The 14,649-nt window shown below is 35.4% G+C and overlaps 1 protein-coding gene across 8 annotated transcripts in view; it reads right to left on the reverse strand.

Annotated features, from left to right (window-relative positions):
- The window catches only part of LOC149782115 (uncharacterized), a 100,821-nt gene that overhangs the window by 60,692 nt on the left and 25,480 nt on the right, over window positions 1–14,649 (reverse strand). For 3 of the 8 annotated variants that reach the window (XM_089933553.1, XM_089933555.1, XM_089933552.1), the window contains 2 exons: window positions 9,480–9,559; window positions 3,485–3,617 (listed from right to left, as the gene is read on the reverse strand). In XM_089933553.1, the coding sequence (XP_089789679.1) occupies window positions 3,485–3,617; window positions 9,480–9,533 (187 nt within the window). In that variant the 5' untranslated portion in view covers window positions 9,534–9,559. The other 5 variants (XM_089933557.1, XM_089933556.1, XM_089933554.1 and 2 more) reach the window with 4 other exon arrangements.

The following is a 14,649-nucleotide window of genomic DNA, read 5'->3' on the forward strand; positions in this document are numbered from 1 at the left end:
AATCTCCAAGAATAATCAGGTTGCCACCTATCGAATTTCCATAGTCCAGGAGATTTGGAAACTGCTCCAAAAAAAGAGAGACAGCCAGCTTGTTTTTTCTACTAGGAGGAGGGCGGTATAGGCAGAAAAAATGGACTGACCTTTGCTTCAGTGTGAGTGTGGTTTGCACTAGTTCAAACGATGTGTGGTCGAAATTGAATGTTGTGTAATTCAGACGTTTTATCATGGAGTTCTTTGTGATGACAGCAATTCCACCTCCACGAGAATTACGGGGGAACGACTTGATGGAGTAACCAGTGGGTGTTAGATCCGTACACTTGGGCTCATCGCCTGATTCTTTTAGCCATGTTTCTGTCAGGAAAAATATGTCAACATTTTGGTCGTTGATAAAATTAACTATTTCTGTGCGCTTTTCCAGTGGTCCTACTGACTGGGCATTGAATAATGCAATGCACAGAGGTATTTCTTGGCAAGTTGACACAAAGGTTGACGAATTAATAGGGATTTGAATTAGGTTATCTAAATTAACGGTCGAATTGTTTTTAAATGGTTGTGCCAAAATAAGGGAGATAACTAGGATTCTTCTTCCTGTTCTACGCCGGCCAGCTTTGAAATGTTTATTTTTTCGCTTCTGTTTACATTTAGGTAATGATGAATGTAGTCCCAGTTCGTTCAGTCTAGAGCACAATGTAGTGTGGAGAGCCAAGGAGTGATCATTTAAAGCAATTCATGAGGGTCCATCGTAGCATAAATGGGTTGACTGGCGAATGTCCCATGATGGCGGTTTGTTCAAAAACAGTGGAGCAAGACAACTGAGAAAAAGTCTAATTGTTCTCGTTTCCAAAACAAGGAGATGAAGAAACAGATACGAATTTAACAGCCAATATATAATGAAGATAAAAACAGGCAACAAGCACAAATACCATGAAAACGGCACTAAAAAACAGAACAGCTTCTTCAAGCCAGTTAAGCGATAGAGGCCATCTTGTCATCCATATCCAGCTGTAATAACAAAAGCTGAAGATTTCTCAAGCCTTTTTAGTTCTGTATCAATTTTGTCCAGACATTTTCAATACCTGGAAGTTAATCAATTTTCAAAATTATGGACCTTTCCCAGAATTCCACACCTGCATGGGAACCTGGTGAAAGTAACCAATTTTAGTGTTTCCATTTCAGAAGGCATTAGATTAAGTATGCAGACAAGGGAAAGAAACTGAACAGTCACCTTGACCTTGAAAATATAACCCTGACTGTGATAAATAAAATTCTGTCAGAGAAACTTAATAGTACCATGGTTCACCTATAAACTTCAAAGATACCACCCAATACATACCAGTAACTTTAACCTTGAAGATAGTAACCAAAACATTGAATGACAGCATACAAGTATCCCAAATGTCATTCATTTATCTTCATAATTAATAAATTTTATAAATGAAAACAAATGATAGCCTAAAATAAGGCCTTTGACCTTGAATTTAAAGATTGCACCCCCAATGTGGTACATAACCAATGTACCAAGTTTAATCCTTTAACCTCATCTTCACTAGGCAAGGATCATAGATGCACTTCACTCCCATAATGCCTTCTTGCAAATCAGCAGATAGTAACCTAAATAGCTAATGATCAATAAGAGGGCTCATTATGCATGTGGATGTTCAATTTGACAACTTCCAACATGTTAACATGCCCAGACTCACACAAAAAAATAAGGGCATGGTCTGCAGAGAGGCCACAGTGATTATTCCCAACAGTCTTCCTAGGCAAATGAAATGAGCAAACTGACTGGATCTGTTTCTTTCAGCTGCACTCAGTCATGCTGGAGTGGTAGATGCTGTTTCAGTTAGCTACATATGTCAGAGGCTGATGTGGAATGAACTGAATCAACAACCCTTGACTGGTGAAGATGTCCTTAAATCAATAATGGCTCTGAAGTTATGGAAAGGAAAGAATAAAGGTAAACTAACAAAATTGACCCAATGTCACATGACACACTTCTAATGACAAAGTATACGTATAACAGATTTCATCTCATAGTCTCAAATAGCTTTCAAGCAGAAGATGAAAGGGAGTGTGATGGAACACCTACAATACTACCCTATGACCTTGACCTTGACGACAGGATCTCCAGTGTCATATATGAGGCACTTTCTAATGATAACATAAAAGTATGCAAAATTTCATCCCTAAGCTCTAAATTGCACTAAAGTTAAAAAGTGAGAAATAAAGTGTGGCAGAAGATTCAAAACACTGACCTGTGACCTTGACCTTGATTATTTGGCCTCCATTGTGTTGCATAACACACCTACTAAGGTAGAAATTAAAGTATACTAAGTTTCATCAATTAATATTTAATGACTTGTAAGTAATAGTACATAACCTTCTAATGATGTTATACAGGTATACCAAGTAGCATCCTTAAATCTACAATGACTTGAAAATTATACAGTATAAAGGAAACATACCAAAATTTAAAAATACTTAACTACGACTTTGAAATTGAAGATAGGACCCACGCTATGGAACATGATGCACCATTTAATAATTATGTACAAGTAGGCCATGTTTCATTTCCTAATGGTTTGAAAGTTAAAAGGCAGAAAGAAAGTGTGATGGAAAACTTAAAATACTGAGTTGTGACCTTGAATTTGAAGATATGAATCCCAGTGTTGTACATGACACACATTCTAATGATGATGTACATGACACACATTCTAATGATGATGTACATGACACACATTCTAATGATGATGTACATGAAACACATTCTAATGATGATGTATAGCATTTTTCATCTCTTAATCTCAAAATACCTTTAAATTTAAACAGCGGAATCAAACAGTAATGGATGGATAGATAGAAACTTTGATACTATGTTCCCTGCTTTCAGGAAATGATGAGAGACAATAGGTTCATCTCCACTTTTTCCCCAAAATGTTAAAACTCTGTGCTCAGATCAGATGGATCATACAATTTTGTCCTTTTAATGGTCAGAAAATGTACAGAGTTTTCTTAGTGCTCCCTTGCTATATATCCCCTCAGTATAATACTGTCCCTCTAATACTGCAGATAAAGTCCTAGATCTAACTAAACTTAGTTATATTTTGCATTAACATTTCTGCTAAATTTCACTTTTATTTCTTCAGTCATGAATGACAATTTTAATTACATAATTTTAAATGATTATCTAGCTATCTTTTTTCATGCATACAGCCTTGTTGTAACATCCCTCAATATAAGGTCCCCCCAATAATAACATGATGGGCATTATAAACTGGGAGCACCGCACCATTTATAAGTGGTGGAAATATTATAATAATAACAATACAATATTTTAATCAGATGCATTGAGATAAATAAAACACAGTTACAATACTTAACCATACCAACATGTCAGGGTTTTATTCATGAGGTACTGAAAAAATGTTTTGGATAAACTTAGCAAAAACAATAGCTTAGTACTTATAGAACAAGTTTCAATAACCTCGTGTAACATTGACTTCTCTACAACACACAAAGTCTTTCTTTTCTGCAATCCAATGTTCATAGAGACCATTAATGCACAATTGTTTGCCATGCACAAGCTTGATAAACACACTGATGATCAAACATGCTGTCTGAAAAAGAAAAAATATATACTCTCCATGTAAGTATAAAGATGATTTGATAATACAGAGCTGATACTACTGCTGGTAATTAGGGACACAAATACAGCAAGCAGATGAATCACATCTGTCTAACTGTCAGTCCATCTGTCAATCTGTAGTAATCACACCTATCTGTCAGTCCATCTGTAGCAATCACACCTATCTGTCAGTCCATCTGTAGTTATCACACGTATCTGTCAGTCCATCTGTAGTAATCACACCTATGTCAATCCATCTGTAGTAATCATACCTATGTCAGTCCATCTATAGTAATCACACCTATATGTCAGTCCATCTGTAGTAATCACATCTGTCATTCCATCTGTAGTAATCACACCTATGTCAGTCCATCTGTAGTAATCACACCTATCTGTCAGTCCATCTGTAGTAATCTCACCTATGTCAGTCCATCTGTAGTAATCATACCTATGTCAGTCCATCTGTAGTAATCATACCTATGTCAGTCCATCTGTAGTAATCATACCTATGTCAGTCCATCTGTAGTAATCACACCTATCTGTCAGTCCATCTGTAGTAATCATACCTATGTCAGTCCATCTGTAGTAATCATACCTATGTCAGTCCATCTGTAGTAATCACACCTGTCAGTTCATCTGTAGTAATCATACCTATGTCAGTCCATCTGTAGTAATTACACCTATCTGTCAGTCCATCTGTAGTAATCATACCTATGTCAGTCCATCTGTAGTAATCACACCTATCTGTCAGTCCATCTGTAGTAATCACACCTATCAGTCCATCTGTAGTAATCACACCTATCTGTCAGTCCATCTGTAGTAATCACACCTATGTCAGTCCATCTGTAGTAATCATACCTATGTCAGTCCATCTGTAGTAATCATACCTATGTCAGTCCATCTGTAGTAACCATACCCATGTCAGTCCATCTGTAGTAATCACACCTATCTGTCAGTCCATCTGTAGTAATCATACCTATGTCAGTCCATCTGTAGTAATCATATCTATGTCAGTCCATCTGTAGTAATCACACCTATCTGTCAGTTCATCTGTAGTAATCATACCTATGTCAGTCCATCTGTAGTAATCATACCTATGTCAGTCCATCTGTAGTAATCACACCTATCTGTCAGTTCATCTGTAGTAATCATACCTATGTCAGTCCATCTGTAGTAATCATATCTATGTCAGTCCATCTGTAGTAATCACACCTATCTGTCAGTTCATCTGTAGTAATCATACCTATGTCAGTCCATCTGTAGTAATCATACCTATGTCAGTCCATCTGTAGTAATCACACCTATCTGTCAGTTCATCTGTAGTAATCATACCTATGTCAGTCCATCTGTAGTAATTACACCTATCTGTCAGTCCATCTGTAATCATACTTATGTCAGTCCATCTGTAGTAATCACACCTATCTGTCAGTCCATCTGTAGTAATCACACCTGTCAGTCCATCTGTAGTAATCACACCTATCTGTCAGTCCATCTGTAGTAATCATACCTATGTCAGTCCATCTGTAGTAATCATACCTATGTCAGTCCATCTGTAGTAATCACACCTATCTGTCAGTTCATCTGTAGTAATCATACCTATGTCAGTCCATCCGTAGTAATCATACATATGTCAGTCCATCTGTAGTAATCAAACCTATCTGTCAGTCCATCTGTCTGTCTGTCATTCCATCTATCTATCCATCTGTTCATCCATGCACAATTTGGTTTTTGCAAGATAACTAGCCCAGAGATTTCAATCAAATCTGTCATGTAACTGAACAGTGATCAGACCTCAGGCCCCTAACTGTTATGTATGTCCTCCTAACTTTGGTTTCAAGTCCACAACCTTGGTTAAAATTGTTAGATGTGATTTTATAAAAGGTACTGATGAAACTGTAACATTCCATTTCCTGCCCATCCTCCTGAACAAAAGTTTCCACAGCAAAACATTTACAATTATTAAAAGCACATTTTATCTGCAATTTAATATTAACAAACCTCACAAGAGTTTGATTTCAACAATGACAACAGTATTATTTACAGGAGTTATAGCCCTTGAGTTCTATCCTCCCAACTCTGGATTCCATAAAATAATGTTCTCTAGGATAATTTGATTTCAGTGAAATTAAGTGTAAAACTTTACATGTATACAAGTTTCAATGAGTTCAGTTTACAGCTTTCTCATCATTATTTAGAGGATGAATGGACTCAATTTTTAATCTGGATGCATTCCTGATATTTTCTGCAGTTTAATATTAACAAAACCTCACAAAAGTTTGATTTCAACCATGACCACAGTATTATTTACAGGCACTGACCCCTCCCAAAATTTGGCTTCCAAAGTATAGCTTCCCCAGTGATTATCAAAGTTCAGAGAAATTTAGTGTGAAACTTTATATGTATAGCTATGTTAAATTTAATGTGAAACTTTATATGTATACAAACTTCTTTAAGTTCAATGTTTAGTTTCTACATCATTTAGAGGAGGTATGTATTTAATTCTTGATCCTTATGCATTCTTAATTGTTTTGAAAATAAATCTACTCGTTGCTTCATCCTGTCTCCTAGCAACCAGTTACAAGAACGGCAAATGGATATATTTTTAGCTGCAATCTGCTTCAACCTTTACTGATACTTTACATGCAGCAGTCAATTACCATCCTTTGCCTTGAGGTGAAGCGGTATACGTTTCAATTACACTCCGCAAACTGTGACCAGATTTCTACAAATACGCATTCACTTATATACTAAATTCTTGCTCTCAGATATTATTCAGGTGGCTGGATCACTGAAAAATGATGCACTTTAAAGTATCACAGTAACATATTCAATATTTAAAAACAATAATTCTGCTTTGATAAATTAGACATAACACACGCATCTTCTACTTAAAGTGAATAAAAGCATATACAGTGAAACCTCTCAAAACCAAACCCTCAGCATAAAAGAATCCCCTAAATATCAAAATTGTTTAAGTGTTCCAAATTTGTCCCTTCCTGGTGTCATCATTTTTTCCTCAGTACACTGGAACTCCTCAACTCCAAAAACTGAACAAAACTAACCAGTTTCCAAATTTCTATTTTACACTAAAAATATGACTCACAAAACCAAAACTCACTTCAAACTTGGAAATGTATTTTAGCCATTAAATTCCAGACACACACTGGATCCGATTACATACTGTACGCAAGCACTTCAGTAAGCTTATAGATGTGAAAATCTCCTAAAAGGCATTTGAGGTTAAAACACTACTTAACTGGCGTATGAGGGTTAACAACAGGCTAATTTAAAGTCCATGCACCATTCAAAAAGAACCAGCTTTTAAAGTAAATTATTAATAACTAAACACTTGTAGATAATTCATTTAAGAAAGATTATGTTTATCTGCTGATTATCTAATTGTGAATGATGCTATTTATTTATATACATGATCAGTATAACTTTTTGTTTCTTTTTTAATTAAATGCTTGGGCTCTTTTAGCTCGGCATGAGACATCAGTCTTGCTGCTTTGCTGACAAATAACCGACACCAACAAAGTAGTATTCACTCAGTTGGTTTTTAATGGGAAAAAAATCATTAATATATGTATTTAAGTTGCCAGAGCTGTCATTTGTCCTCACTTGCATGTCAAGATGTCAGAACAACCTATTATGCTATGCATTTTAAGACTGAACAGCCCTTACAAGATAGTCTAATCAAAGCATGAATTTGTGCCAAGCCTACTTTAAAGGAACAAGAGGACAAATCTGGAATAGGAACATTATAAATTATACTGGGTATTTAAATATTATGAATTATGATTCATAATTCTATTTCATTTCTAGTAAAGTTATAAAAGTAATTCTCATTCCTTAATTGTTTCTTGAGACAAGAACTGTATTTCTGTGAAAGAACTGTATATGCTCACATGGACGATCTTTATTTACTGGTAGTCACATGACCAGATGTGAGTTTCTGAAGGAACATATATTGTTCAATTACATTTTCATTAAATTTAAGAAAAAGGTTTTCTAGGGCTTTTTTCACTCTCACAAACATGCATACAGTACACAAATATTTTCAAATTACACACACTCTCTCTCTCTCTCTCTCTCTCATCACATAATCTCTTTTTAAAAGACATATTTTTCAATCTGCAAAATGCTCAGTAAATTTAAAATTTTTAAAAACTGAAAATTATATTTGCTTCCAAGTGTTCTCAGTTTTGTTTGTTTTCACTGTATGTGAGCAATCTGCATGTATCAGAGGATAGAGAAATAAAATGACATTAATTTACCACATTGCATGAATCATACATTAAGTACCGGTAAGCTTTGATTGCACAAAACAAAGTGGATAAAAGTTGCGGAACATGGTCATAATTCTTCTTCAAATATTTTCTCAATTTATTTTACAGAATTCATGAAATCATAAAGTTGGAAAATTTATCATGCACTGTATGAATGACTGCAGTGAAGCGAGGCCATACATAAGTAACTGATTTTCAAGTTTCATCACTTCATAAAACCTGTAAAATATTACATTCAATGCTTATAATTACATGCAGTTATAAAAACATTATTAAAACAAAATTAAATCTCAAGAAGAAATAATAAAATTATATTTAAAAATGTTGCTTACAAATATCTTCAAATCACACAAGGGTGCATGACTACATTAGCTAGTTCCTTATCTGGTGTTATGAACTATAGTACAAGTCACATGGATCTTGTATGCTCATTTACTCATTTTAAATTAAATATAAATTGTTTTTTTAAAATTCAATACTAATATTCTATAACCAAAGTCTATTCAATACTGATTTATTAATAAATTATCTATCACTATGGACTTTTACAATGGTGGCCATGTACTAAACTTGGGGCAACATCAGACGGCATCAAGTGAATTGTCACAATTGGGGGTAATCCGATAAATCAATCCCACAAATATGTGTTGGTACTGATGGACGATTATCACGGGTGAAGGGCTGATTTATCGGCCTAAATCAAGGGTATTACGAGTTTGTTTATCAATATGCGCAGCTTTCATTGTGACATCACAATGCACGAGATTCAATCTGGATTGTACTGGATCAGACCTTTAGGTTCATTTCATCCAAAAATGTCCACGTACTTTAACATTGTTTTTGCTGTATGCACCTATTGTGGCATCTAACATATTACCTTCCAAAGGAATATGGATGTATACAAATCCAAATGAAGTAAATACTTGCCACTTAAAGGTATGTAAAATCAAATTCTAAAAAATGACACCTATTACTGAAATAATCAGTGCTGAATGCCTACATGACCCTTGTGTACAATAATTATCTGCATCCTGTGCCATTATGTAAATAACCATATTACAGGCTGATGTTCAAGTCTACTGCATTTATCACGGAGTCTGTGACATCATGTTGTCTTCTTGTATTATTAAAAAGTATAGGACCAGCTGGTTATGGAGAGGACCTGAAGCATCGTGAGCCAGAGTTTCCTGCCGAGTTTCACACATTGTATCTGATACTTGAAATATACTTTTTAATCAAAGATAAATATTACAAAATACTTTTCAATAATCATAGTAGAAAAAGGTTTTATTCTGTGACATGAAACTGGAGAATACAAAGTAGATATATTTCCATTGAAAAGGGTAAAGGTCAAAATTTTTAAAGTTTTGTGCATGACAATAAGATACCCCTATAATTACATTAAAAGGGACAGATTCCTTTGATGCAGCATGCAACATCTACAATTAGAACATCCCTTGTTACTTTGTTTTTTCACAGTATCAACTAAACTTCATGTAGACAAAAATGCAATTAGTCTAATTAGTCAATTTTTAATTACATATTTAACTTTATAAAGGACTCACTATATATCCTCTTCTGGTCCCCATCTGTTCTGAAAAAAGGTCCAGCACCATCATCTTCTGTGCTGGTATACATACTTCAGCTAAATAGAAATACAAAACAGACCTAATTTATACAAATAGTGTGATTTCATTTATTGCTCTGTTTATCAGTTTCTCTTGCTTTGTAGATAAGGACTGGGACAAAAGCACTTGTCTTTACTGATCATTGTCATCTCACCGCTGTTTGCATAGGTTCAAGTCTTGGGCTCTGCCTATGCGGGTATGAGAGAAAACTTGCAAGTAGCTTCCTGTGGGTCAGTGGTTCTTCCCGCAGGTTTTCTGGGTTCTTCTTCCACCAGCTATACTGGCCACTATATATAACCAATCGTGTGCTGAAAAATGACATTAAGTCACAAAAACAACAATAAATAAGGACATATGCACGTAATGATTCAATTAAGGTAAGATCGTGGGTGAGGGCTCTTCAAAGGCAAAGCATATTTTGTTGCATCCTAAAAGTAGTCATTAAAAAACATGAAATTCACAAAACATCTGTGCAAGACAATGTATAAAATATGCTATAAAATGCATAAAGCATGCGAATCCAGCCTCAATAACCTAGTTTTCATTATTATGATCAGGTGTTCGAGTGAAATGATCTTAGGACTGGTTGATTTTATTCTACCAATGATTCACATCTGATTCTTTTCCAGACAGATCTGGAGCTTTTTAATTGGAGGCTTCATTATCAGATAGGCTGGTTCCTTTAGATTAAAATGGCAAATATTCTTTATTTTTCACTTATCTGATGCACTATCTTGACTAGAGAGAGGTGGAGTGGATTTGAATAAACCTCCAAAACCACCATCTGGAACTCCTAATGCTTTACTTTTCATTTGTTGCGATGAAATGACAGATGTGGTTTGGTTTTGTGGGCTTAATGCATTTTTCCAGCACATGATAGAAACTACATTTGGTAGAAGATGAACCTGGGAAAACCCCAGGGCTGTATAAATCGATCCTGGGCCCAGGGATAAGAAACACCCAGGCCTGTCCTTGTTCTTGTTCAAACAAAAATTTTCTTTTATAAAATTCAAAAGTGTTGTTTGGCCTGGGCCCCCTTATGGTCCCAGGCCTCGGGGATATATCGCCGGTTGCCTCCCCTCTTGTTGGCCCTGGAAAACCCCAGGAAGATCCACCAATGAACAGGAACCTATGTCACATATCCACATAGGCAAGGTTCAAACCCATGCAGGCAGAGTTGACATGTCATTGATTTTTCATGGCAAGCTTCTCAGACCACTCGACCACCAAGTACCCCAAAAAGACAAACAGATGAGGTTGAAAAAATGAGATGTTATTCTTCTAAAGATTACTGAGGTGTAAATTTAATAGATTAATAATATTCAAATCGGCTTGGCAAACAGTTATCTAAAACTTGATAAAAAAGAACCTTTAACTTTTATTTACATAATTATAATACTTGATAATGACCTTGAAAAAGTCAAAGGTCAAACTCTAAATAAATATTAAAAAGAGACTGCATATGCTCCATAGAGTAAAATGCATAGAAATATAATAAACCAAACTGATATTGATTCTTTAGTACTGAATGGCACTGGCAAGACTTCATAGTCAATGACGGTGTTACAATGACAGCCTTCATATTTCCCTTCAGCATACAGTATGTTCTGCCCAGTACATTCTCAAATCATATGTAAACAAAATAAAATGTGACATATTCCATAAGATTAGACCCATCAGAAAAAAAAACTTTTCTTTCTGTGGGTCACTTTTTTGCAATATTTATTGCAGGATACCAACTGACAGCTTTAGTCAAGTTAATCTACTTCTGAACTATCGTTCACTCTGTTTATACAAATAGCAACACAAAGTTATCTATATAAATATAACTAGTATTGTGAAGTTATTTACAGGGCTATACATTTGAATATATTTAGTGATTCTGATATCACCACATCATTAGGATGTAATACAATCAATTATAAACAATACTATGAGCCTCTAATTCAAATATCGATTCCTCTATATTCAAAAAAGAGAACTCCCATAATATCTGTGAATAGAATATTAGTCTCAGCTAATATCGACCTAGTCACCTCCATGTTACATAGGTTGTCTGCCATCGACTAATTGATTAATCACTTGTGAACTTGACATGTGACTATTAGGTTTTTTTATCATGTGCGTATCCGTGTACACTAGTTTTGGTTTGGTGCCAAGGACACACCATGGCACATCAGTGACATCAGCAGGATTCTCAGTCTTCTGCATAACTGAGCTTGCACACAGACAGAGAGAGACAAAAAAATAGAGAAGGTGTGTGTGTGTGTGATTTGGATTTTTAATGTAGCTTTAACAATTTTTCAGTCATATCACTATGATGTCTGCAGTGTGACAGTTTATAGTGATGTCTAGCACTGGGGCATCATGCCGCAGATAGGTAGCACGATGTCCCACCCAGTCACATTATCCTGAAAACCAGGCCAACCAGTCCTAACACTAACTTCTTACTGCTGAGCATCAAGCGAGGCAGCTGTTAGTACCATTTATTTAAGTCTTTGGTATGGCTCAGCCGGGGATCAAACCCATGACCTCCCGCATCCAAGACGGAAGCTCTAACCACTAGGCCACCGGAGCGGTGAGAGAGAGAGGGAGAGAGAATGAGAGAGAGAAGCAGTGATATGCAAATAAATGGTGAAAATACATTTTATTATCTTCTTACACATTTTATTAAACCTAACAGATATCAGTTTCAACACAAAGGAGTTGCATAAATGGAGCTGGGTACAATAATTTTCATCCCTGAAAGTAAAAAGGAAATTGATTTCAATATTTTAAAATATCTTTTAAAAAAGTTTACATCACAAATAATAGTTTACATATTCAAATGTCACTTGTACATTCAATTAAATTTTCAGTGTCCGCTCTTCTCTTTCTCCATATCTTTTTTAATCCAAAATAGAATCACTAGGTAGGTTCTAATTGATATGATATCAATGCCTTTATAAGTCAATGAAGGAGGCAGATGTACTAATATTTGTATTAAGGTACTGCTATTGATTCCAATACACAACACAAGATTGATACATCTCACTATGTTGTATCCAGTGCCTCTGCGTTTACTTGAGCAGGTAACTGTTTCCATAGATACTTTGTCATGTATAGTCAAGTATACTTGATTGTCTTGTTTCATCAACCAGTACAAATGAAGCCCCAGAGCGATTGTTGTGGCCGAGTGGTCTAAGTCACTCACCTTTACAGATCACTCACATCTCACCCCTGTCTGGGTGAGTTTGAGTCTTCATTATGCCATAATGATTATGTAAAAGAAAAGCCAGTAGTTTCCTGTGAATCGGTGGCTCTTCTTGGGTTTTTCTTCATACATACTGGCTGCCGCATATAACCCATCACATGCTGAAAAATTTAGTAATGCCCCACAAATTCAGTGCATGGTCAGAAACGATCTTTATGCTGACGAAGGCGTTCATCATTTGTGGAATGGTCCATTACTTTACAGGGGAAATAAGGAATGATTCACGAATTCAAACTATTAAATTTCATCTAGCATCACAAAAAAGTTATTTTTTATATCTGTTTCGAAATTGTGCTGTGGGTTAAAGTCAGATATATCCATATTTTGGCAAGAATCATGGAGAAATAAATGAACAGTTTTTTAAATGTTCTATCATATTCCATATGCCTATTATCATTCCATATTAATATTACAGTAGATTTTTAAAAAACTGCACAATAGGGCAGATTAAGAATTAGGCAACATACAATGACCTCAGATCTATAAACAGCCCATATGGGCAGTGTATTATGCCCTACATTGTAGCCTGGCAGCTAAGTTTCAGTGTGTATAGTTAACTGAAGACAATGTCTACTATACATACAAAAGGTAAGTATTTTGGAGAGCAGTGCATTTCAGATATTAAGTACAGTTTTTGTTGATTAATAAATAGTATATAAACTCTGGCCTTTGAGATGAAATCAAGCAACAGAATTTCTCCAAAGATAGATGGGCAAACCAATAAGACCTAGTTCAGTGTAAGGATCAGATAGTGGGCACAAAAAAATTGTTCTGTTTGTCCAAAAGCAATATAGCAGAGCATGTCAGGTATTGTGAGTCAATTCTATTTTAGCTACAAGGACAAATTTGTAAACTGGCATATTATTTTCTTATGCAGCTATAGTAAAAGTCATATGTGTCATTTATTAGTCCTACAATGTAAGCCCTCGATCCTGATATTTATGTTTTGGATGCCCAAAACATAAATATTAGGGTCGAGGACTTAAATTGCCTTTCAAAGGAATATGGATGTATGTAGTCCTACAACATAAAATACATCACCCGATACTTTTGTGACGAGGGGGGGATAGCCTATAGGTCTTACTGCCTAACTAACGGTGCTGTGTAGCGTGTTTTATTTCGACTAACAGTGTAATGAAAGTCAAATTTTCAGGAATATCACGCACAACTGGAAACCAATAACGATGCTTTTCTACAAAGTAAAGCTATGATGATTTTGTTAGACTTTACTTACCCTGGTGTTTTTTCTCTAACAAATTCAAATTCTCACCAAAACAATGGACCTGATTTCAAGCTGGCCTACATTTCAGTTGGCTGGAAAGTGATTAAAGCCGGGAACGCCGAAATTGGGTTAAGTTGAAATATTATTCTTTAACAAAACGAATAAAAATATATTAAGCTTATTGGAACTGTAAGCAATGTTTAGTTTTGTTCAAGAAACATAACAACCACATGAACTAGTCCTACAATGTAAGACATAGCACGTGTTGGTTTTGTTTTAGTGCTGATGCCCAAAACATAAATTTCAGCGTCAAGGTCTTACAAGTAGGACTACCACATGAACCTACTTAAACATACTTCGGCATACCTCGACTAAAGACAGCACAGTAAGTATATTAATTACACATTAATTAGTGGATGAGTGTCGATATAGGCTGCCAATTGTGTGAGATATTCTTAAAACTTTGACTACTCATTCCGATGTCAACCGACATTGGAACACGCTATACAAGGCCATTATTTGGGTAGTAAGACAATGCACTAAAACAAAAACATGTGCTATGTCTTACCACAAGAGTCTGACATTTTATCTATAAAGTACGGCGAAATCTCAGACAACATTAAATCACCTTA

Source organism: Sinohyriopsis cumingii, chromosome 15, assembly GCF_028554795.1.
Source record: "Sinohyriopsis cumingii isolate HCF-2022 chromosome 15, ASM2855479v2, whole genome shotgun sequence".
Lineage (NCBI taxonomy): Eukaryota > Metazoa > Mollusca > Bivalvia > Unionida > Unionidae > Sinohyriopsis > Sinohyriopsis cumingii.